At 36.5% G+C, this 26,301-nt stretch overlaps 1 protein-coding gene across 1 annotated transcript in view; it reads right to left on the bottom strand.

Annotated features, from left to right (window-relative positions):
* LOC140342149 (deubiquitinase DESI2-like) overlaps window positions 1-19,032 on the bottom strand; it is a 64,203-nt gene extending 45,171 nt beyond the window's left edge. The window contains exon 1 of the mRNA XM_072428226.1: window positions 17,876-19,032. Within this exon, the coding sequence (XP_072284327.1) occupies window positions 17,876-17,914 (39 nt within the window). The 5' untranslated portion in view covers window positions 17,915-19,032. The remainder of the gene's footprint in view (window positions 1-17,875) is intronic.
* Window positions 19,033-26,301: the final 7,269 nt, after the last annotated feature.

The following is a 26,301-nucleotide window of genomic DNA, read 5'->3' as shown; positions in this document are numbered from 1 at the left end:
TGTCGCTTTCTGTAATCGTGCCTTGATCTGTCAGTTGCACACAAAACTGGTTCCCAACCTCACCTATTTACTTCTGTGGAAGAGGATTGACCCATACACTATAGAATAGCAGATTGGAATCAATTATCGAAGGGAATATTTCAACTTCTTAAACATATCTGTTCTTTTAAAGTATCAAAACACCATAATGACAGCCTAGGGGCCCGAGCCCTGGGTCCCACACACAGGTATTTAGAGCACTGGTCGCCAAGCTTTTTGGTCCTGCGGACCACTAAAATTACCATCTCCTGACCACGCATGCGCGGGGAGCTGGGTGTCACAGAAAAGGGGAGAAACCTACCCCATAGTGATGTCATGATGTCATAACCCTGCCTAATTCCGCATCACAAATCTGAGCCTGCTATGGGAGAGTGGGGGGGTTCTATCCAGAGACACAGCCCACCCACTTCCCTGAGCCTGGATTTTGTACGGGAGACATAGTCTGCGGCTCTGGCCAGTTGCCCCCCCTAGCGGGCTTGCACCGACCAGAGCCGCGGATCACCAAAATTTTCTTGTGGACCACTGATTGGCGATCGCTGATTTAAAGACCAGTGAACTTTCAGATGAAACATTGAAGTGTATGTAAACCTTAACAATGAACTTCTCCCATTTGCTCAATGCTAAATATACTATTGAACATTTCTGGTTACATCTCTTGGACAAGTGGAAAATGTGTTGATTTTGGAATAATTCTTGGGAGCTGAAAACTTCCCTTGCTCTTTCTCTCTAACAAGGATGGTATAAGAAAAAGTCTGTGTTCTTTCAAATCCGACAGAAATTAGGTAGGCAGGGCTGATACCATGTGCTCTGGAACACACAAAAATACACAGAGGCTGACATAGCATTGCAGTTGAGACTATTCATACAAAAGAGAATGGAAAAAGTGCACAAGCATGCATGTATTGCATATGGTTTTTTGTTACTCCCCTTACACTTAAGACCAGACCAACAATTATTTAAATGGAAGGCTCTGCCTCAGGTGGCATACACAGGTAGCAGCGCTGATGCTTTTACTTACCTAAACCATGTCATGTAACCATTGTTAAATTGGGGCCGGGGCCATTCTGTTTGTATACCATCTGAACCAAAGGCTTCAATTTGCGTCATGATCAACCTGGCCCTCAGTATGTGGCATAGCATAAAAAAAACTTACAATAAAACTCTTTCAAGGAATGTTTAAATAAAATACTATTTAATTTTCACCATATTCAGAGCCTATTTCTGATATAGTTTTTCACTATATTTTCCAGTTTTATCATACAGCTGTAACATACTGTATGGAACATTTTGGCTGCTGTATCTGATTACTGATTCTGGGATAGGATTCCATTAACAAATGAAACCTGGCACAATTCTAAGAGCTATGTATTTTTCTCTGAGCTATCTGATCAGTACAGATAAGTAGTAACATTGTGTCTGGTTTTCTTATAAAATGCTGTGTGCATGCATTTACTAATGCGCTGAAAGGAGGAATACGTTTAAAAGGACTCATAAATATAAAATCGAATTATAAAACAGTGAGTGATTTTCAAGAATGTATTTAATTCTCATTGATTATTTACACTTGGTCATGTATTGTTGTGAACGGATGCCATTAATGAAAGGAATAACTATAAAAAAGCTGCTTTTATAGCCTCTTGTGATTTGTGCTTGCAGTGTCCATACCTGATGACAGACTGCTAAAATTAATGACCAAATTATATAAGTGTGACATATGAGTGGAAAATTGCAATTGCAACTTATCACCTCCAAATTTTAGAAGCTTAATTAGAGTAGGTGGAACATTTTTCTGGTTCCTTGATCTTTTTAAATAAATTAGTGATAAAATTGTGCCAGGGGCCCATTTAGAATTTTATATAAACTTGCCTCATCACTTTGGAGTTATATATATTTAGGTTGGCACCCCAATGTGTTGTACAGTATTGTATTAAAATGCTTTTTTGCATGTGTTTTATTTTTAGCATGTTAGGGTGCCTTGGCAGCCCATTCACTTTTAATGCTCTGCTTGTGACAGAACAGGCTTTTGGCTTATACCTCACTTACCGGTGACATTAGTGATCGGGGCAAAAGAGGGTAGATAGAGTGGATCTCCCTAACAACTATACAGACGGCAAAAAAAAAGAAAAAACGAACAGCAAAAAAGTACTTTTGATAGTTTTAAAGTAAAGTATGACTATACTTTAGGTTGCTGATTTGCTAAGTAGTCTGCTTAATGAATTCACCCAATCATATGTAATGGAATATGCTATTTTTTCTTCCACCTTTTTCACTTCCATAAAGCCCATCTCATACCCTACCTTCTCCCTCCCTGAACCCCCACGTATATTTTTGTTTAAACTTAATCTTAACCTAATTTAATAATAGTAGTAATATAATGTGTGTGGTGTTCAGGCTGGTCCATTGACGTTACAGGATATTCCTCTTTTTCCTTGTTGATGGATATAAGCAGTCCTTCCTTCTGGACTAGGCAGTACTCATTAAGTCGAGAACCACTCAGTCCAGGAGTACTGATCTGATCTGATCTGATTGATCCCAGGCTGAATGATTATGTGCCACGAGACAGGCGACTGAACCTGAGCTCACAAGAAGTGAGTCAGCCATCATTCAAGCTGGAATACAAGATTGCTAGAAGGATAGCACCAGGGATAAGGTAAGTTTTATAGTGAAAGCTGTTTTTTCACTTTTAAAACTGGAAGTCACATCATCCAAACAATCAAACAAACTCAAGTTGCAAGCTAATTGGGTATTTAAAGTCAACCCACTTTAAAAAAAAAAAATCACATTCATTCAGCCTAATTTATTTGGGCTGTCCAAGACTGGAGAAGATAGACTATCAAGGAGGAACTTGGGTGATCCAGCAAACCTGGAAAGGATCTGGTCTAGGATTGAAAATATTTGCAAATGATTTTTTCGGAAACACATTCCAGGTTTGGTAGATCACCCAGAGTTTGCTGATCCCAGATCAGGTTCCCTCTCTATCGTGATCTTGGTTTTCAACGTGCTGGGAACAATGAATAACACACAAGCAGCTCAAGCATGTAGTTATATCACTTCTCAAAACTTTATTATCACATTGCAGTTTATATAGTCAGACAACAAGGTGGAAGACACTTAGTAGTTAGTCAATAACAAGAAACTTAACAACTTGGCTGAGCAAGATTTTTCAAGGTAAGAAGCTTCAAGGTAAGGATGGAGCAAATATTGACCAATTGATAAGGAGGATATAACTAGACACAACTCAATTATCTGCAAAATATAGCAAAAAAATACAAAAACAACTTAACTTCAAGACTCAGCAAAATTACATTCCTTTTAGTCCAATTTGTTGATCCTGGTAACATTATTCAGACTTAGAAGAGCAGGGTTAGGTATGTAGGCAGTTGGGGTTTAGGAGGGTAAGAGTCCTGTTGGTAATTGGGAAGGGCAACCCATTGGTAGGGTGCCCATTTAAATGGTATTATGGTGGGGCCCCTGAGGCGGCGCTGGGCGGCTAGGGGCCAGTGTATGGAAAAACAACTTTTGGTGGAACAGACTTTACCTTGTTCCTAGACCTGCAGCTTGGTGGAGTTCACCAGAGTTGTTTGGTGGTTATAGTGCTATCAGGCACAGTAAAATGGGGTTGTGTTATAGTTGATTGGGTTATAGTTTTATTGGTTGGAAAAAAAGTTTTTTATTAATATAATGTAAAGTATATGTAAAGAGTATAATAAGGTTATATGTCCTTATATATGTTAATTTATGTTAATGGAAATATTATGTATATGTTATGTAAATATGCTTATAATTATTAGTTTAATGAATTCATTTAGTTTAATTAATTAATTAGTTTAATTAATTAAACCATTAATTTATGGTTATTGTTATTTATGTTGTTGTAATAAACGGCTGCTTGTCAGCCAATTTAAACCCAAGGAAGGTGTCTGTGAGTTTTTAAGGGGGTGAAGAGTATTGGCTGGTAGGCATGGGCGGAGGTAGTGCGGGAAGGCAAAATGGAAGTTGGGTGCAGAAAATGTTTTGATGGGAAAATTTTGGTTGGGGTTTTTCTTTAAAGGGGGTGGGGGCGGGGGATCCAAACTACCTTAGTCAAGGATTAGAAGCCTTGTGTACCAGAACCCCTTAGGCTTAACTGAACAGCATACCCATGACTGTTAGGAACAATCAAACAACATCCCCACAGTACCAATTCTTGGACAGAGTTTGATCATGTTGTATTTATTGATTGTGAATCGCCCAGCAAAATTCGCTGGTGGGGAATCTTCCAGGAGCATGTGTTTTTAATGGCAGTAATTCATTCTCCACAGTTGTCGATTGTCATATTTATTGTGGACTCCTATAAAAGTAAAACTAATGAACAGCTTTACACACAAAAAAATATCCATATTGTGCTGCTACAGTGGGTTCAACTATAACAATTGTGATTTTAACTTGTAAATTGTAATATTTCGGTGTCGGATTAGCTCACAAATGGAGAGTTGGGTCAAACAGCAGACATCAAATAATACTCAAGCTTTATCCACTTTGTCATGTCATTGCTTTTAGCAACAGTGCTACCCAGGTCAAACTGAGGAAATGCTAAATGCCCGCTAACATATCTTACTATGGTATACTCACCATAAGCAGTACAACTATAAATTTAAAAAATTGAAAACTAAGACCACTGGTTCAGTGGTAGCCAATCAATTGAAAAATTTGGACATTATTTGCAATTTTTATGTTTTATAAATAATAAAATGAAAATACCATTCTAATAAATTCTTATACTCTGAATGTCAATTTTCGCCTTTATATTGCTCTAAATTCACAAACTGTACTAGTGATGGAAAAACAAGGGAGGCGCAGCGTGACGTCAGTGTAGTGTTAAGTTGTATGGGGCAATCATTGCCGAGCCGTACACTTCAGTATTGTTTCCACCATTACAGCAGTCACCCCACTCCGTAAATACAGATTCTCATCCAATTGTTTTATTTTATTTGTTTATTTCTCAGATTTTTTTTAGATAAGTATGACCTTAGCTGTGTATTTTCTCTAATTGTTATATTTATTGCTATTAAATAGTTTGACTTTGACAACTATTATTTCTTGTTTGGTCTTAGACTCTAATGAACTAAACCCATAATGAGTGAGAAAAAGCGAAATATTATTTTGCAATTCTTTAGTAATACCAAAGATAATGCAACTAATGATAACAGTAACAATAGTAATACTTCACTTAGCCGTGAGCTGATCAATCATCAGAGCCTCCACAGTCCTCATCAGGCACCATTATGAAGATCATTATTTTACAAATGTATTAATCTTTTTTAAAAAAATTCATATTAATAGTCTGTAGGATTTAAAATTATGAATTCAGTGGTTCGACGTCCGAAAGGTTGGCAATCACTGTATTAGTTAACTATTGTTTATTGACCCATCAACTTGTATAAATAGTGCGTAATGTGGAAAAGGTTGGTCAATAGACTGTCTTACAATCACAGTTTTCAGTTCTATATTTGCAGTTCTAAATGCTTAAGCAATAGATGTACCAAGTGCTATATTCATTGTTAGAGGTTGTCTTGCGGATGATGTTTACTGGTCTATTAAAATAGAAGGTGGAAAAACAGATAGCCACTAGCTTCATATTGCAGTCATCTCCAGATGCTTGTATGTTATATGTGATTCTTAGTAGAACACTGAATAATGAACAGCTTTGGTATACAAATAACGCCCAGATCCCATGGTCCATGCTTGATTCACACCTTTATGTTGGCCTAGCTCCATGATGAACATCATCCCTACTCAACAATGCATTTTAGAAAAGAACAGCCCGGCCAACAACAATAAGAGTGGTGGAAAGTGAATGTGTGAATGTGCAGAGTATCCTAGCATTCAGGGCTTTTGCGGTAGAAATGGGACACCACCAAATAATTCCCATATACAAAAAAAGTAGTAGCTTGATCTATATTTTTCTGCCCTTGGGTATATTTTAATTTAACTTTTTTGCACATGGTCAAACACAAAATGAAAAAAAATGTTCAATGTTCAATTGCCTACACAAATTTAAGTATTGGCCACCAATTGACTAGTTGTTGTCATAAAATACTGCATAATATAACCACTGTGCACCCTGTAAATAAAATTGTTATTAAACTCCACCTACATGGTGCATAATCAAAATAAAGACGTGCGTGCTGAAAAGCAATGGTTCTGAATAGAGGCATTCTCTTGGGAGTTCATTATTATTGAATGCAGCCACTTTGCTTGTGGTGCAGCTTTTATACTAATATGCAGTTGCTCAGATACACACTGTATGTTCTTATATAATGCTGCTGCCAGGACTGTGGACTGGCTTACAGCATGGTGTTACACAAATAATATCAAGTATCTAAGAATAGACACAGCTTTAATTAATGACGCATTATAAGCAATGTCCATAGCAACCGGTGTTCACATATCAACAGAATTCTTTATTTGTAGCAGTGAAATATGAAGTATGCTCATACCCCTCTGACTCACACAGGAACTAGAACTGTTTACATTCATCAAGACAAATCCAACTATTTTTACATTAGAAACACAAAAATACTTAGTAACGTTATACTTGTTTTGAATTTTGAATTCAAGTATTTAATAAATAAAAACTTTTTTTGTTTGATTATTGATTTTAGATTAAACCCCCGTTAAGTTTTTTTCATCCTGGCCCAACCAACAAAAAGGGAGATTTCCTTGTTAATTTCCTTGTAGTTGTCACGTGAAAAAGTATTCCACTTAGAAGATTTCCTCTCTGTTTCTGTTCTGGTGACAACTTAAAATCTTGGATATTCCAATACTTATTTGATTACTGGGTACAGTGGTTATTAGGACAGATAGAAAGAATGCACTGATGAAAGATGAAAACAAACATTTGACAGAGTTCCAACACTTTACAATTCAATCCAAAACAAAAACATTTACATACACTTTACGCTTGTGTGTTTGTCTGATATCTAAGCAAAGCTAAACCAGAGTAATGAGAAAAAAAGGAATTCTAAAAAATACAAAAAATATTTTTCTTTTTACTTTAAATGACACAGTAAAGGTGATGACATTGACAGATTGTAGGTTTGAACAGTACTACCCTCATATTACCTGATGGCATTTTTCAAGGAAAATAGAAAAAGATGTCTTTCGATCCCTGATCCGGTTTGGTTTGATAACTGCTGTCCAGTTCAGAACATTGCTAGGTGTCAGGATAGGCAAAAAAACATATTTACCTTATATATAGTCTCCATAATAGTATTATTTATTTACTTGTAAGTGTTTTTAGGTCTGTGGAAGCAGACAACACAAAACCTTGAGGGGTAGGCCTTTTATGAATATACCCAAATTCATGATATTATAAGGAAATCATGGTTTTATTATGCTATTGAGATTATAGACTATGTTGCTATTAACCGTGGACATACTGGATACTCAAGTATGTCTTGGATATCCAATTGCTGGCATACTATCTCAGCCTGTTCCATATTTGTGATACACACTGCTATTTTGGTTATGTTTTGGATTGTGTATCATTTGGCCTATTACATTATGGATTTTATCTTATTCATTTTATAATAAGTAAAATACAATTATTTTTTTTTTTTTGCAAAATGCAAATCCAGTCCATAATGCCCAATTTAATATAGCTCTTTAGGCCTGGAGAAGATAGACTATCATGAGAGAACCTGGGTGATCAAGCAAACCTAGAATAAAATTAGTTGGCAAATGTTTTCAATCCTGGATCAGATCCTTTCCAGGATTACCCTAGTTCTCGATGATAATCTATCTTCTACTGTCTTGGAGAGCTTTAATAAATCAAACCCTATGTGTTAAGTTAATATTGCATGAAAGGGATCTACAATGACAACCTGTATGGGTGATAACTTTCATTGAAAATTGATACCATGGAAGATAGTAAGTATTCCCTACATAGAACCTTCAATGTGATATACATGTGTAAAATATCTCGCCTTTGACATAAATCACTCACTATTAAATTCATTTAGTAGATATATGTCCACCCAGTTGAATTTTGACATGCTTTGGTAAAAATACCTAAAAGTTTTTCATGAGGTGACATAGAAATTAGGGGTTGAAGTATTCTAAGCTTTTGAAAAATCAATGTTTACTACTTTCATTTATAGGTTCTATTCAACATGCAATGAACCACAGTTTTTCTCACCTCCAGGCAATATCCCAGAATTGCAGGTGCAACCAGAAAAGCAGGAGAGGGAATCTTAATTCAAAAGTTAAGATAAAAATATGAAGGGAACAGTATGCAGCACACATTTCCACATTTGCTTACCATCTTCTTTAGAGAGTTATATCTTGAGGTCTTCTCCCCCTAAATTATTGCAATTTCTTAATCATTTTTTCAGTATCAAGTAAATATGGGCTATCAGACAAGGGGAGAGAGGGTCCCTGATGGCAAGCAGGGAATGGGGAGGGGTGAATTGTGACTCTGTAGAACTGATGCAAATAGATAACAAGTAATAGCATGTCCATCCTTTTTAGTTAGCCATAAAAGACCATTAACTAAAGACTAACCCGCATACTTTAGTGGTAGAGTAGAATATTGTTGTTTTGGAAAGTTAAACTCCATAGTATTATTTTGTTCTTTTTGGTACTCCTACCCTCCCGTTGACTTGGAGCAGAATAGGACTGAGTCATAAATTCTTTATATTTTATGTCTCCAAATAAATTAAAAATAAATGTTTGTTTCAATTAAAATGACCTGAGAGTCATATATTGCTCATTGTTCAAGGAACCCCTAGCAATCTCCAGAGAAACCTGAGTTAAGGGTTTGGCTAAGCAAAAACCACCTAAAAACAGAGGAGTAAATCATTACTCATTCTCATTACTACACATTATGTGTTATTTTTTCTAAATAAAAACATGTTTTCTGCTTCTGCAGAATACTGTATAGGTAGAGGAATTACAAAGAGTTATATCTTCTTTAAAATACTGCTACCTTGTTGCTGTCCTAAAACCATTACTCCAGGAAAAACTGCTACTTTAATGAACCAATGAGTTTTCAAAGGCAATTTGGTATACATAAAGTAGAATAATATCCTTTGTGGCTAAGAAAAACATTAAATTAAAAGCTTTTGTTTCTGGACATCTTTAGTATACCTATGGAAAAAATATCAGTTATAGTAGTATTAAACCCTTTTTTCTTAAATTGCACTCTTAATATCTACCTGCCAACATTCGCAATTTGTTGTTTAAAAAGCCAATGGCTCCACTTCCGCAAGCACCACTACTCCAAACTTCCCATCAGGGAGCACACACAGCTGACATCATAGAAAGCACATGTGAGCAGGGATGTCCCTAAAACTGCTGTCAATTACAGCGGTACCTTGATATAAGTCCTTAATCTGTTCCAGATCCTTGGACTTATACCAAACAGGACTTATACCAAGCAAATTTTTCCCATAAGAAATAAAAGGAAAATGATTAATCCATTACCATGAAAAAAAATCCTATTGGAATTGGCATATTTTACATTGATGGGGCTGTATGAAATAATTTAAACACTGCTTAATACTAAAATACATAAATTCAAAAGCAGCTAGAAATAAATGAAAATCTAACCTCTCTTTACTTTGCTGAGAAGAGTCGAGTGCCTACTAGGATGGTGCTGAGAAGGGAAGAGGAGGAGATGTTATGTAATTCAGAGAGTTATAGCGCGGGTTGTTCACTGAATGGTAGCAACTGGGTACTGACACTCATGGGCAGTCTTGGCTTTGTCACGAGAGAGGTAAATAAGGGTAGCGCACGGTGTTATGACAAATTTTGACCCACACAAGTTCTAGCACAAAGGTTGTATACCAAGCAAAATTTTCTGTGTCCAAACAGGACTTAAACCAAGTTGGACTTATTCCAAAGCGGACTTATACCAAGGTACCACTGTATTTACTTTTAAGTTAGAGCCAGGAAGTGGCTTAGTTTCCAATGGTTCTGAGAAGCTTGTACTGTTAGATCCGGCAATGCAAGACCAGTTTGAAGCTTCCCGAATGCATGCTTGTAAGGGTCACTATAGTGGGGCTTCATGGGACCTTGTAAAGTAAAATAGCCACCTTAAAAATTGAAAAACAGGGACTGAAACTAGGGAAGTTGTCACACATTTTAAGTGCTGTGTACTACTGTATTACATGTTTATGATGCAGGGTTTTTAAATAACTCATGCAGTGTAGTGAATTTACAATGTAGTGTGTGGTTTAAATTGTTTGTAAATTTGCCCTATATTCTCCTTGTACTCTGTTAAGATATATCTGTACTATGTCTGGAAGATATTTTGACTTGCATTGAATGGTGTGCAAATACAAGTATTTTTAAACTTAAAAGGTGTCTAATATGATCTTATTATTATTAGGATCAAAAAAATGTTAATAATATGATCTTAATATGACCTAATAAATAGAATCTAATGTGCTTTTCAATTGAATTTATAGTCGTTTTTGTTGTAGATACAAGTTAATGTAAGAATCTTATAAAAACCTTACCAGTTTGCATTATTGGTTTTAAAACCTTGTAAAGTTTGTAAATGTATATGTACACGGGCCCGCCATATATTATAATTACATAGATAGGTTCTGCCTCCTGCTTGGTAGTGTATTCAGTGATTTTTTTTTGCTTGTTGTTTCTTTGTCTTGGTGAAAGTCAATCAATCTGCTTAGACTGAATAAAAACAGTAAGCTCTCCATAAGATTAATATATCAACATGTTCCTGCTGGGAGATAGAGTTACTTTTCCTGCAGCAACCAATCCCATTCAAACTTGCCTTGAACATTTCAATCTGTTGGGTGAAACATGCAGTTCTTAGTAAGAACACACTGATACACTACTCCCTATGTAAAATGTCCTGTGAACTCCACTGTTGTTTTTTAGGAACAGACAGGAAAAATATATAGGAAAAAGCATACCATACATACAAAACTATCAGGAAAAATATACAAATGGGTTGATTTGAGTACAGGTAGTCCCTGGGATACATACCAGATAGGGACTGTAGGTTTGGTCTTAGGTTGAATTTGTATGTAAGTCGGACAAACAAAGCAAAAAAAATACATTTTTTGTAACCTAGTCATTCATTACCTTCTGGAGCAAGCTGTGCTTTGATATGCAAAAAAAAAAAAACAATTGCAGAGTTTGTCGTGGTTATTAAAGAGTAACAAGAGGTTGAAGAACAGCAAAAGACTTCTGCAACTCATTCGAGCCGCCCCATTTCCCCCATCAAGCCTCTGTCCTGCACAGAACAAGCAGGGAAGACCTGTCTGTATCTAGGAGTCATTTGTATGTCGGATGTCCTTAACTCAGTGACTACTTGTATAAGTCTAAGGTAGGAAATAGACTGTACCAGTATTCCCCCTCCCTTTCCCAACACAAACACACAGCACAACTGATACCCCTATTCATAGCAGCATCACTTCATTCATTCATGGCAGTGGTCACTGACAAAAGATCATTACTCCTTTTTCCATCATATTTAAGGGGTGGTTTATGGCAGGGAATACTTCCCCCTTGCGTTTTTACTTTCTCCATATTTACAGCTGTTGTCAGACGTACAAAATGTTACTAATGTTTGTCACTACATCCCCCCCTGGTTCTTGAGCGTTTCTGGGGACCTGAAAAACACTTTAGCATACATTTAATTGCAATGGAAATGTTCAGCTTTGTATTTTTAGCTGGATGATGTGGATGGGGATGCACTGGTAAGCTGGGAAGATACACCTCGCTATTTGCTCTGGTGACCATTGTCACTGAGACAATAAGACATGTTTCCCAACTTTTAGACAGATAAGAGGAACTTGTTTAGCTTAAAGTATGCAGACAAATGACACACCCCTACCACACACCAATTTTATGGACCATAAAAACAAATGTACAAGTGATGGTTAATCCAACGAGTGCTTTTTTACCACTATGTCTGTTTTGTATCAGCTATTTTTAAAACAATGAAATGATTAGCAGACCAGATTAAAGGTTTAGTTCAAAATACCATTATTTTTTAAATTTTTACATTTTTATTATTTATTTGGTTCAGTTTAAGGGGAGGGGAGAATGGAGGATAAGTACAGTAGCTTCAAACCTTTTCAGCTCAAGAAACACATTCAAACAAATACACATATAAAATTAAAATTGCAAATATAAAGTGGTGGGAGGGAGGGAGCAGCTGAACAACAAAGTGTGAGGGGGGGGGGTTACAATCTCCCGTCTACACAGGTGGAAATAAAGAAGAGTGGTAGTACAGCCAAGGATCTCAAGTAAGTTCAAAGATATTGGCGATGTCCTTGAGAATACAAGCGAATTTAATATTGACCATGATCCAGTTGAGTTTGGGGTATATGACGACTAAAGAGATGGTTTGGGATTTCCATGTTTTAGCGAGGGTGATGCGAACAGCCAAGAGGATGTATCTAGTCAGTCTTTTGGTGTATTTAGGCAAAGGCAAGGCTACTTTACTAAAAATAACACATTTTATTGCTAATTAATACTTTTTTATGTGGTGTATATATCTGCCTAACAAGAGGAACAGCTCAAGAGGTGAAAGTGGAACAATCCCTACAGATGGGGGACAGTTGGGAGGTATGGAAAGTAAATAGGAACCCTAAATTATATAAGAATCATAAGAGCAAGAAGGGGTAGGATATTTTCTGATAAAGTAGAAAAGTAGTGCACTTGTGCTTCAGGGTTTCTAGGAACATAAAATGAAAGACAGCAATGTCAAACAGTCCAAAAACTACTTCATCACACAGGTCAGACAGCATTAAAAATTTTCCACTAAGTGAAATAAAAAAAAAAAAAAAAAAAAAAAAAAAAAGCAGGAAGCTTTTATTTCTATTCAACAAGAGAAAACATACTAAACTGTGTACAGTTAAAAGAGTTTTTTACATTCCTTAAGCACAGTGGAAACCTCTTGGTTCCCGGACTTTTGACAAACAGCAGTGATCTTTATCCTTGGACCCCTGTGGTTCAACTATTTCATGGGAGCTTTCTTCTGTTTGGAGGCCTGCCAGAGGGCTCAGAATAGGGATTGCACTTTGAAAACCACTAATTCCTTGAAAAGTATAACATCCATTTTAGGAAGAAAAAAAAAAGTAATAAATCTTCCATAACAAAATAGCAATACTCCATAGAAATACCATCTATTACCAGTTCTTGGCGTAAAATATTTTAAAATGGATTAAATGTTTTCTTTAGTTAGCTGATTGTCCTTGTTAGGTAGCAGTAGAGAATTTGTGTTGTCAGTGACAAATAGAACACAAAATATTAAATTGCACAGACTGGAAGCTGTGGAAAAGGTAATTTACTTTGTGGGTAAGGTTGCAGACAACTGGTTATTAAAGAGGAACAAAGCGGAAAAAAAAATGCGAGCAGGCAGCTCTTACATGCACTCTTACAATGCTGGCATACCTGGGAGCCAGAAATGAATGAACTCCCATGTGCAGGGGAGTTCCTTGTCATTCTGGCATGGCCAATCAAGATGCTCAAAAAACAAAATCTGGCATAAGCCCATGTGAAAATGCTGACACCAGCGATAGAGTCAGGAGAAGTAAGTTTAGGGCTGCTGTTAAAAGCAAATTTTTTTCTGTATAAGAGAAGGCTGTTTACAACAAAGATGCTGTGCAATGCTCTTCTGCCATAAAGGCTTCTACTTGCCTGTCAACTTTCCTTTCATGTGCAGCTCGGTATACAGTCTTGTGGCTGTCACATTATTTGAACCAATCTGAAGACTCCAAATCCAGAAGAAGACTAGAACAATATGGATATACTCGCACTAAAAGGATATCTCTGCACTGGTGGGGTGGGTTACTTTGAGAGGTAAGTTTGCTATAATGTAAAAATATAACATGATCCTACTTCTTAACAAAAAAGTTCTGGGGGCCTCAAAGCTTTTACCATCATTGGTGGTTTAATTTGCTTTAAATGGAATGGACTGAAAAGCTCAGGAGGAGCATTTTTACTTAATGCTTAAATAGATGCAGAATACGCAGGATAATACGGAAGATGCTAAAGTCAGTATGTAGTCTTGGTGTATCAGCTTGGTGTATACAAACCTATCATTATGTTATTAAGTGATCCTCTTGGGGTAGGGAGGGGGAGCATAAGTATGAGCCAAAAATATCCTGTAAAAGAAAAGACTTTATACTAACCGGGTCCAACACCTTCCTTTGGACCTTTTCTCTGCTGCCTTCCCAAGGAATATTCATACCCAACATCCCCAATGTCTGTCTGATTCCATACCATATCCACGGTGCATAATAGAAACCTAAAGTGTGATGAACATTAAGTTTCTTCTAGGAGACATAGCTCCTAGCAAGAAGAAAATTTAGTGTGGCACAGGCAGGCTCCATTTTTTATAGAAGAGACTGCAAAGTCTGAAGAATCCTGAGCCAAAAAAATGTATCTTCTGGCCTTTCAGCACTTTTATCTAACATTGCACACATTTTTTGGCTTCTTTTAACTTGGAAGCATCACTTCAATGTTTTACAAACCTTGTTTATGTTATGTTTATGTATGTTACACCTATAAAGTAAAGGTTCATTTTACCTTGAGAAAATTAGCGTGATATACGTTTTTATTAAAAAGATAATCGTATCTGTGAGCCAGTGTATTGTACCTAAATTGCTTTCTAAGAGCCATTAAATATGGACTTCCTGCTTGAATGAAAATGTTAAATACGCATCTGATCTGTAAACTGGAATTGCACATAGTAAACACAGTATGTAATGATCGATCACTGTAAACCTCCAATGGGCCATGTTCTATATTCTAGAAGTTCAAAATTTCCTAATAACACATTGCATGCAAGGGAAAAGGGCGGTATACTGTGCTATTTAATCAACTAAAAAAGACAATCTGGTTATATAGAAAATCCATTTGGTGTTCATTGTATGCTTAGGTTGTTGGCGATGCTTTTTGTATCCTATTGGATAAACTTTTGGTTAATGGTACACTAATGGCAGAATATATTCTGCCTTCTTTGTTTTTTAATAGGCTTGCCAAACATTTTTTTCCGATTTTGCTATCATTTATTTGTTGCTTTGCTCATATATAATGTAGGTGTACAGTATGTGACCAAAGTGAGTTTGGCTAATTTTTGGATACAGCTCAATTGTCGAAAAGTAGTGAATTCCCCACTGATTTTTTGACGGCAGTCCTAATCCATTGTTTTGGAGCCTACAGGATTGTGTTAAATATTCCATGCTTAGTGGTGTAGGGATTCATCTAATCTATTATGCAAGTGTAATGGTAGCCATTTGCTACGCCATTTTCTCTGCATGTTATTTTTGGCCAATATTAGGATCCATTCAATGTACCAATGTATTTAATGTACCAATGTATTCAATGAACCATTATTTTGTTCAAAAACTAATCTTGTCACAATTAATTACACCATTATATCTAATCAACAATTATTGTTGTTCTTTTATTTAGACATGGTCTATGTTCCCTGTTGTCCTTTACTACAATCAGCTATATGACCTGGCACAAGAAACACTACAATGTTTCAGATCATAGTACCAAACTTAGTATGGAACCTTATATTTTAATACAGTTATACAGAAATACCTGTGCCCAGGCACTAACATCCTAAACTGTGTACAAAAATGGAAATGTAGACCTCTGATTTACACTCCTCTGTATGTAGCATAGAGAGTGTCCCCTGCCCCACCCCTTCCCTGTAAGTAACAATGAAACATGGGCTGATTTCCTTTACATTGATTTGGGGTTTGACGGGGGGTAAAAATTCAACGATATTTCAGGTCATAGACTTTTATATTCTACAACCAGTGAGGGCGGATGTCACGTCCTGTGAAAACAGTTCATTAATGAAAACAGGAAACTAGGAACTTTACTTGGAAAGTAATATACTATGCTTTATTAATTTTAGCAGATCATCTGGGCCCTTTTCTTTAACTTACCAAGTAGCAACATTTAGAAGCATTTATTAGTTGGCTCAAACACTGGAAAGTAATGAGTCTTCAACAAATATGAGGCAAAACTTTTGATACAAGTATAACCTTGTTATTAGCGGGCACATTCCTACAGAAAATAATACGACTCCCCATATCAAGGCAAAATCAAAAAGCAATCACAAATTTCTAAATCCCATTTGATATGAGTGATGGAGGATAATAATATTAATAACTGGAAATACCAGAATGCAAGCAACAAACAAGTAGTGGAAATGTTCACATTTTCCCATGAATAAATTAACCCCTTAGGCTCATCAGTACTATTACAATTGGTGAATTTATTATGAACCTATTTTAACCCATTGATACTGGGAGTAATAATATAGTAGTATGGTTGGCAATAATCTAGCATAAAATGTAGGTCAACACTTCTATTGATATTTCCATTAAATTAATTTGCTATTCAATAAATCGATATTGTGTTGCAACAACATACCGGCCATCAGCTGCTCCGGCATCAATTTGAATCTTTCTACTATTTTACTATCTCATGTCAGTTCTTAAGTACATATCTTAATTATAAAGCATCATTACATGATTTTCTGCTGTCTGTGCCTCCAACACACCAACTTATCAGGTTGTCTATGTCTACCACAATTAGGAACTGTTTTGCATACAACTGCAATGCTGCAAGAGAGCACATCAGACATTCTGGCTGTATAGTAGTAAATAGGCGGGGATGGTACTGTGAAAACTCATGCTTTCTTATATTCAGAATAAAATCTTACAGGTTGGCTGAAACAACCTCTAATGTAGATATTGTATTGTGTAAGATAGAATCGTATAAATAAAAAAAGAAAAAGCTGGCTTTAGTATAACAGGCAGTGAACTTTACTGATGCTATACCTGATGGAGCTTTAGAAGCAAGGAACAATGTCAGTGATCCATGATGGATGGCTAGTCACTTTTTTTTGCTTTTCAACCAATCAAAAAACTGAAAACCAGGTGCTGAAAAGCAATCCTGTTTCTCGTGTAGTGCTGGCCACACAAAGATGGTGTTAAAAATCGGATCTGTACAATCAACATTTACCAACAACTGTTTTTTGTGAAGACTTACCAGACTTGATATTAGCGAAGTAGCAAATTCTTCACACTAAACAATTTTCAATAAATTGTATTGGCTTCCAATCAGATCTGATCTAAAACTAATTTTGACTGTGCATGTCTAATGTAAACCTCACCCAACAGCAAAAAAATGGCATGGAGGTAAATCCCCTGGATGCTTATCTATGCCCATGCTCCATCCATATCCACTTTGACCCCCAATGTTATTTCTGCTTGCCTCCACATGCTCTAACGTAATGGTAAGTGCCACAATTAATGGTAAGTGCCACAATTATAGTGGTAATGGTAGCAACTCAATATTTGGCAGCAAGTATGGTTCTGGTGCCTGCCATTGGATACTTACCAAACCACACCGATGGGCAGGCATAATCTTTAAACAAAACAACATTATTATTAGGTAAAAGGATATTTATTCATTTCTCCTGACCTGCGATCAATGGGCATATACCCAAATAATGGATACGGCCATAGATTGTGCTTTAGATCTCCTTAGTTTATTCACTTTGAAAGATTGCAAACAACTACTACATACAAGGATGATGCTAAAACTAACATCTGCTTTAATATACAGACCAGATAACTTGCTGATAGCTGGAAATCACTAGTCATTGCTATTAATGTACACATCTCCAATTAGCAGTCTAGCTAGGAATACAGAGCTTCTCAGACACTATGCAAAGGCTAGCTCTCTAAGAACAGCTGCAGCAATACAAGAGCAACTCCAGACACCCCACACAGTTTGTCTAATTTATCCTTAAAGTTCAATGAATAAGCAAGCAAAACTAACTTACCATATCATAAACATTGAGAATAACTGGTTCATTGGCCATTGTGAGTCTTGTCTGTTGCTTATGACTCTCCAAGGTGTGTAAATTCCCTCTGGTCAATACTGCAATTGGTTACAGAAGACAAAGATATTTTCATTCTAGGTCCTCCAAACAAACAGCTCGGGGGCTCTTTGCAGCCAAAGTTATGATAAAAACAGGTTTCTTCTTGACACCACAGCTCATGGATATAGATAGATGTGACCGCTAGGTCTGGTGAGAACCCCAAGTTCTATATTCTACAATCCAAAACCCAAGGGGACATCATTAGTGCAATAAAGCAGGGTACTAAAGAATCTGCTGCAGTGAATTCGCCATCTCTATGCCAGTGACCTTTACAATGCTTAAGGTTAGCTCAACGTTTAAAAACATGCTGTTCTTCTCTGCATTCTCCAATCCACTCAGTGTCAGGTGTGCAAGGTAGAGACCTCTGTCTATCCTTTTCAGTCTGGCTGCTAGCACTGCACAGATTGCAGACGGTTTCATGTATAAGGCAAGGATGGCTTTAAATCAGGGATTTGTATCCTGTGTTTATCTCTGCTCGTGGGAATATTGATGGTTCACAGAGCCCATGATGATGCTGATGCTGCTGATGCTGTATCCAGGATAATAAGGGGGAGAGACAAGTCATGGCTTATGATGTAAAGAGCTGAAGAAGGATGGAGCTGTGACATCCATGGGTTTTAAGCTTAGAAAAGGTATGACCCTGATGCTGCCACAGTGCAGACTATGTAGTATCCATAGAAAAAATAGGGACAGAATGACCCAATCTAAATGGAAGGAGGAGTTCTGGATGGATGCCTAATAGATCTGAATGGAAGATGCTGGGAGGCCAGTTACATCATACAGCATCCCCAGTTCTCTGGAGGAGGAGGTGGAATCATGAATACTGCATGTGAGCCATTCATGAAGCAGAACTAAGAGATTCCCCTCTTATTTTACATTCCGCATGTGGAATTCCCTAATGAGATATTTAACTAGCTTGAGTCTGGCAAGACTTACAGACAAGCAGTCTGTTATTGGTACAGGAAAATACTGCAGATACATAGAAGCTTCATCTAATCAACTATTACGCTACAAAACATGATATGCTTTTATATTTCTGTTTCTTAGGTAACAGTCAATCCAAAAAGGGCTTTTTCAAAATTTATATAAAGATTGTCTATTAAAGTAAATGTTAAATCAATCATTTCACTTTAGATCAGCCTTTAATAACTCAACCTCCAAATAAAACTATTACATTTACTAATTTTTTTGCTGAAAAACATTCTGAATCATTTTAGCTGTTGTTATTTAGGTATGATCTTTTTCTGTTACAACTGTTTGAGTGAAGATCTATGGTTTGCATGCTCAATTACACTAATAAAAACACAATAATTCAATGAGTTGTCCTCAGTTTTTTTAAGTAACTGAATAGAGCTTTGTTATTAAATGCATGCAGAGAACTACCACAGTCTCTGGTTTACACTGTGCCTCTCATGGAAAATATTAAGGCTAATTAAAAGTTCTTTTCTGGCACAAGAACACATCCAGGAGCTGCCCTTATCCCATTTAAGGCATGCTGCAACTTTAAAAAATCACCAAAAAACATATTAATATGTCTATTGCCATCAATGTATTTTGCCGAAATGGTAAAAATCCATTAATATTAGATATCAAACATTAGTTAACGATAATTTACATCAAAATGGTAAAATGTGTTTAATATGTTTAGATTTCAAATATTACTTAATAATATTTTTTTCGATCCTGTTAGGATGTGGATCCTTTCTGCAGTATTGACTCACCTGGAACTGTATATATATATATATATATATATATATATATATATATATATAAGGCTTGTTTAAATGTTGTTTAAATGTAAATGCCTTTAGTAATCCAGTAATTCCATATTAAGTAGTGCAGCCATGTAGATGAGCTACATGAATTTGCTGACTGCTTCAAGCCTTACAAATGGGGTAAAAAAACAAAGGATCCAGGGGAACGGTCTTCCAGACCTATGTTACCCTGAGTCTGAATATACTGACGCAATGGCAGATCACATTGAAGGATGTTAAAAACTTCTCTAAGATAATGCTAGTGAGTCTAATTTTGTCCTCATTCTTTGATAAGTCAATGGCCTTAAGGGATTTTCCCAAGTCTGGTTTTGAAGAGGGGCCGAGATTAATTAATATGGAAAGAATTTCCAATAAATGTAGGGACACGACTTGGCTCGCCTTTCACGGTAAACTTTACTTGAGAATTTATCAGCACCAAGACTGTGTGTGCTTGAGACCAGAAAGTAGAGAATCAGAAGAGACCATGGACCACTTTCTGCTCCAATGCCCCCTCAATGTAGAATTTCACAAAAGGGTGGGGAGGGATCTAGATATTCCCTGCCTCAGTCACATGAGTTATGCAGAGTTGGTAAATGAAGCATTTGAAAGTAACCGGATTTTGAGACACTCTTTAGTGTGGGGGTCCAATATTACATTTGGAATGAAGGGTGTCAGGTATGCATACATAGAAAAATCCTTTATGTCCAGGTGGTGGTGAATGATATTCTGCAAGGGGTGAAGAAAATTTGAGATCTTGAAAAGGGTAGAATGATGGAAGGAGCCTGGATGAGGGTGTGGAGGAACATCAGGTCTTCCTTGGGTGTTGCTCCCTTTTCAGGGTGAGCAGCTTTCACTGTCTGTCTTTTATACACTGCCTAGATTTTGTTATATTGATTGATTTTTGAAAAAGGGCTACTTACATAGTGATGGGTTTGTGCTTCTTGGCCTTGCTTAGTATATGTTGGATAGGATTTTTTTATTTATGTAAATTATATTTTTTTCCTTTTTTTTCCGGCATATGGCCTGTGATAACTAGTGTTGAGTTTGGCATAAAAGCCTGATATTTATTTTTTCCATAATGTATGGATTGTATATATTTTTTATGTGTTTGTAAGATTGCAATAAAAATAAGATTTACAGTGTGAGAAGAGAGATGGGTTCATCAACCTACTGCTTCTCCTTCATTGTCCGGTCCCAAGATAGGTAGCTTGGTTTACTCCAGTAGTAAAGGTCACCAACCTGGCTCTATTCTTTGGCAGAACTGTTTAAATCACAAAGCCAGCTGAAAAAGTTTACAGCTACCTACTATGTATATTTAAAATAAAGTTCAGTGACTTCAATAGCTGCTTATGATTTTTTGTACAGTTTGTCTACAGGTCCTTTGTGAAGAATAGTAAAAATTATAATAAAGTAAATAAAAAAAGAAGAAGAAGAAGCAGAGGTGATCCTAAAATGCATCAACAGTGAAATTATTTTGTTCCTTTTTGTTTAATCTGTTTTCCAGCTAGACGTTTAATGAGGTCCTAACAGTGCCACTGCAAGCATTTTTCAGTTCTCCTCCATTCACACCTGCCATCTACAGAACACTTCCATTCTGTAGTCCAAATTATGACCAATCAACTTAGGGAGGCAACGCCACTTCATAGATACAAAACAGAAAGTGATCAATGTCACCCTAGGACAGACTTGTTTCTAGCAGGATGGCCAGACCAACAAAAACAGCCAACACAAATAAGAATTGGTAAGCAACAATAAATTATATTTAGAAACAGTTCATGTTTTGGGTTTTTAACATGAACTAAAATAGTAGTAAAATTTAACAAGCTACAATAGAGATCACAATCTAGTGAATCTGGTTCATTCTGAAAAAAACAACCTCTCAGTAAATCAGAAAAACGCTACAAGGACCCTGTATATGTTAAGCAGGCTCACCAATAATTAGAAGTAAAAATAGATATGTTCTCACCAACTGAATCCAGCTGAGCTGGCTGAGGTTTTAAATTACCACTGCTTTGCAATCTGTTACTTTCATGGCTGCTTATTTTGCAGGGAGATGGGAATGTAATATTACTTTGCTTTCTTATCAGGGCACACAAAAAGCTTTTCTCCCACACAAAATAGAATAGAAAATTATGTTTTTGCTGAGCCTATGAGCCAACAATAGATTGTCTTTCTTACAAGGCCGTTTTTAATTTATATGTACCTTATTATGTTTCCTACAATACAAAATACCTAGGCTGAAAAAATAAGTAGGTCTTTGAGAAAGCTGCCTAGGGTGAAGCTGAAATAAGGAGGGCTTGTTTAATAGATTTGTATCCTCACAACGGAATTTTTTTTGGGTGGTGGAAAGTGATAACACTTGCCCTACATTTTATAAGCAAAGTTCACATGAATGTCAATAAGAGGGCACTGGGCATACATGATCCTCACCTGACAAGAACTCTTCTTTTGAAGGACACCTGTAGGGAGAGAAGTGTTGGCTGATCGGAACCTAATCGTGCAGTTCAACCAAGTTCAGAAGCTTTCTGCCAAATAAACTGCTGGTAATAACATGGGGTTGCTTCAGTTGGTTAGGTCTGAATGTCCAGGTTATTCCAATTCTTTTTTTTTATCCCTGACGGGATGGGCATATTCCAAGATGGCAATGTCAGGTTTCATGAGGCTCAAGTTGTAAAGAGGATGGTTCTGGGAGCATGAGACATCATTTTCACATATGGATTGGCCACCACAGAATTCAGACCCTAAGCCCACTGAGAAACCTTGGAATGTGTCGAGAAGACTTTATGTAGTGGTTCAACTTTCCCATCATCAATACAAAATTAGGTGTAAAAAAAAAATAAATGCAACTCTGGACAGAAAACAATGTGACATTATGTGAGCTTATCAACACCGTCTGTCTAAAGATAAAATTTAATTTTATATAATGTTTAAGGGTTTTGGGTTTAGGCATGCATTACCATAAAGTGTTTGTTATGTGTTGTCTATGAAGGTTCTTCTGCATCCAGGTCATAGTACTGCTAGAAGTAGTTAGTAACTGGAGATGATTTTCTGCTTCACAGTTGCAGAAGAACTGCAGGAAACCTATTCAATAGTACAATCATTTTTTCTCAATCAGTTCAATTGTTACATTTTAGAAGACACTTTTCCAATGGTGTTTACCCCAAAAATTATGTTTATGTGATGCAAAGGGGTCATCCAGTGTAAATGACCAAACTAAAATCTACTAGGCGCACGTTAAAAAGATCAAAGAAAGAAAATGTATTATGAAGATTTCACCTCACTTCCTGTTTCGTAGACTTAACTAGAAGTAGGAGAATATCTTTGTAATGTGAAGAAAACTCCCTTATAAAGATGGAAACAAGTGTCCCTGTTGGAAGAATCTTTCTTTTCTGTTTTGGTAGCAACCCAAAACTGTTAGCTTTATCCTAACTTTTACATATTTTTGATCAGGACAATTCAAGAGAGTGAGAATCCAGAATATCCAGAATGGAGACAACAATAAAAAACTCTATGGTGTTTTGAACCTCTCAACACCCGATTTATATTTAGAAAATAAAAAATGTGTATTATATGTAGCCATCCTAAGGGAGAATCTCACCCTTTCTTCTTTCTAATTCAATAATGAGGTTAGTTTAATGGTAACCTGAGATGTACCTTCACTCAGACCATGGATAATGAAACGTTTTTTATGTTCAGCAGAAGATTGTTAAAACAAGCCTTCACTCATTTCTCTAGCTGCTTGTACCACAAAGTAATGGATCCTCAAATAATACAGCAAAGACTAAATCCCAGTTTCAGTCTGTTTAAGCTTATAAACGCTTTTGCCTGTGAGTGTTGAAGACACATTTTACCCACAATGTATAGCTACAGAGGTAAATAAGGTTTTTGTTTTAATGTGCTTTTTACTCCCTGTTTGGAATATGTACATGTAGTGTGCATAGTCTGGGCATGTGCTCACTTTATTACTTTAAGTTTTCTAATCACTTTACTTATTGTTCCTCTGGCTCTAACTACATTCCTAAATTGAGTCCATTGATGTGTGCCTAATATCACAGCTCTTGTGTGTACAAAATATGATTGACACCCATTTACCTTACGCTATAAGAGGGGAGAACAACAAATATGGAGCTGAAACAATGATAAGAGTATTGCAAACTTTTACACTGTTCTGCTATACAGTTAGGTCCATAGATATTTGGACAGAGACAACGTTTTTTTAATTTTGGTTCTGTACATTACCACAATTATTGTCCAATTACTTTTGAGCCCCTGAAATGAAGTGATTGTGTTAATGAAAAGGCTTTAGTTCCTCACATTTTTTGCAATCTTTTTGTTCAACCCACTGAAATAAAGTTGAATGTCTGCAGTTCAACTGCATCTGAGTTGTTTAATTTAAATTTAATTGTGGTAATGTACAGAACCAAAATTAGAAAAAAGTTCTCTCTGTCCAAATATTTATGGACCGAACTGTATGTTTGGTTCTTGGTGTACAGAAATGACATGAACTGGACTGTTCTAGCAACAAAGAGGACCAACTTTAATGCAATTTATAGGCAAGCAGAAGCTAGCAACACAATTATTATTATTATTAAACAGGATTTATATAGCGCCAACATATTACGCACCGCTGTACATTAAATAGGGATTGCAAATGACAGACTAATACAGACAGTGATACAGGAGGAGAGGACCATGCCCCGAAGAGCTTACAATCTAGTACAACACAACGGGTCTGATTTATTTATTTTATTATTGAGACTAGTGAAGATAGACTTTCATGGCCAAATCTGGGTGGTCAAACAAATCTGGAAAGGATTTCATTTGCTATTAGTTGGCAAATGTTTTCAATTCTGGTCCAGATCCATTCCAGGTTTGCTGGATCACCCAGGTTCTCCCATGATAGTCTGTCTTCTCCTGTCTTTGAGAGTTCCATTAAATCAGGCCAAATATGTAGGTGTATAAAGCGGTAGTGCTAAAAAATACAGTACTATATCAGCCATGTTTACTAATCTATCCTCCAGCACTGTCATATACATAAAATTCATCTGGGTGAATTATCTGCAAGGCAAGTAAGGTATAGATTTGCTTTAAGAATAAGCTATAAGAAAATCTTGCCTGTGTAAGGCATAACTCACCAACTCACCGCTAGTGTGTGGTTCAACTGACTTGTAACTACTGAAATATTTTTGTGTAGAGTAGGTCTTTAATGGCAGTGAGTATACTGAACTATGATTATAAAAAGGAATGACAAATGAAACCAGCCATTGTGTGTATTCCCACTGCAGATCCTTACAATGAAAACGCAGCAAATCACAATGCATCATTTAACTCATCCTGTGGCCTCCTTCCAAGTCACAGTCACTAGCAGATGGTTTTAAAGACTTGGACAGTTCCTCACAAAATGAATATTCCCTAGTCTTTGGAACGGACTCCATATTTAGCCTGAAAATGGGAAGAGTTAAAATTGGGTTACTGAGTAAAAAACGCCTTACAAAAATGTTTCTTTTATTTAGGCAATAAGTGACACATATGGGTTCATGATTAAGCCTAGCTGCCTGTGACTTTTTGCTTTTTTTATCCTGAGGATAAAAGAAACGTGATGTCTAGTGGCAATACAAGAATTGGCCCCGAGGGAAAATAATTCCTGAAAGCTTCATTTATAATCCGCATGAAGTGGTGGGATGGATTTGCAAAGCCATCAAGTAACAGTGTAATTTGTGAGCCTTGGCACCTGCTCCCCATCTCAGCTCTATTAACAGGAGAGGATCTGATTTTCTGTTTACCACTTCAGTATGGAAGGATGCTAGCTGAATGATAAGGATGAAAGCACTCAAAATGTCAGAGATGACTACATGTAGGGTTCACATTAAACAAATTCGTACACCATTCACTTTTTGAACAGTAGTATGTTACACCAAAACCTCTAACAATAGTCATGTTAATATGTTCTGTGAAGTTATAATGGCCTGGCACATTATAATCATAGTTCCATAGTTTTTCTTATGGAAATAATAGTGAACTATGTTGGTGTAATGTGTTGTAACTGACACTCTGTAGTCTTTTTACTCTGTAATCGGAAGCCTTGTTACAGGGTAACAAATGCAAAAACACGCCTGGGTGACAGGGTTAAAAAATAGTCATTATATTAACAAGTTCCTGAACAAAGGACCTCTGTGGGAAGATTGCCATGTATTTTATTATAAAAAAAGGCATAGAAATAAAAATATTTAAAAACGTTTGACATTCTAGTAACGTTTCAGTTTATATTAGATTTTTACAGTGATCGGTCAGGTTCACATAGGCTGGTCAGGACAGGGTGTTAGGGCTGCCTTGTAATCTTCCCAGGGGCTGGAGATAACACTGCATTGTGCTCAGAAGGACACAAACGTAAAATGTTATAGTGGGAACATGTTTTTATACTTGAAAATGACTGAAATATGAAGGCTGTCCAAAGTGACCTCCTAAAGTTGGCTTTCGGAGTGGGTAATCCCCTGGCTTTGGGATACATGAAATGTCAGCAAAACTAGAAGTCCTGGTCTAAAACTAGTGCTGTTCAATAACTTAACGTACTTC

Source organism: Pyxicephalus adspersus, chromosome 12 (genome assembly GCF_032062135.1).
Source record: "Pyxicephalus adspersus chromosome 12, UCB_Pads_2.0, whole genome shotgun sequence".
NCBI lineage: Eukaryota > Metazoa > Chordata > Amphibia > Anura > Pyxicephalidae > Pyxicephalus > Pyxicephalus adspersus.
Note: the sequence above shows the minus strand (reverse complement) of the source record. Positions and strands in the feature narration are given on the sequence as shown.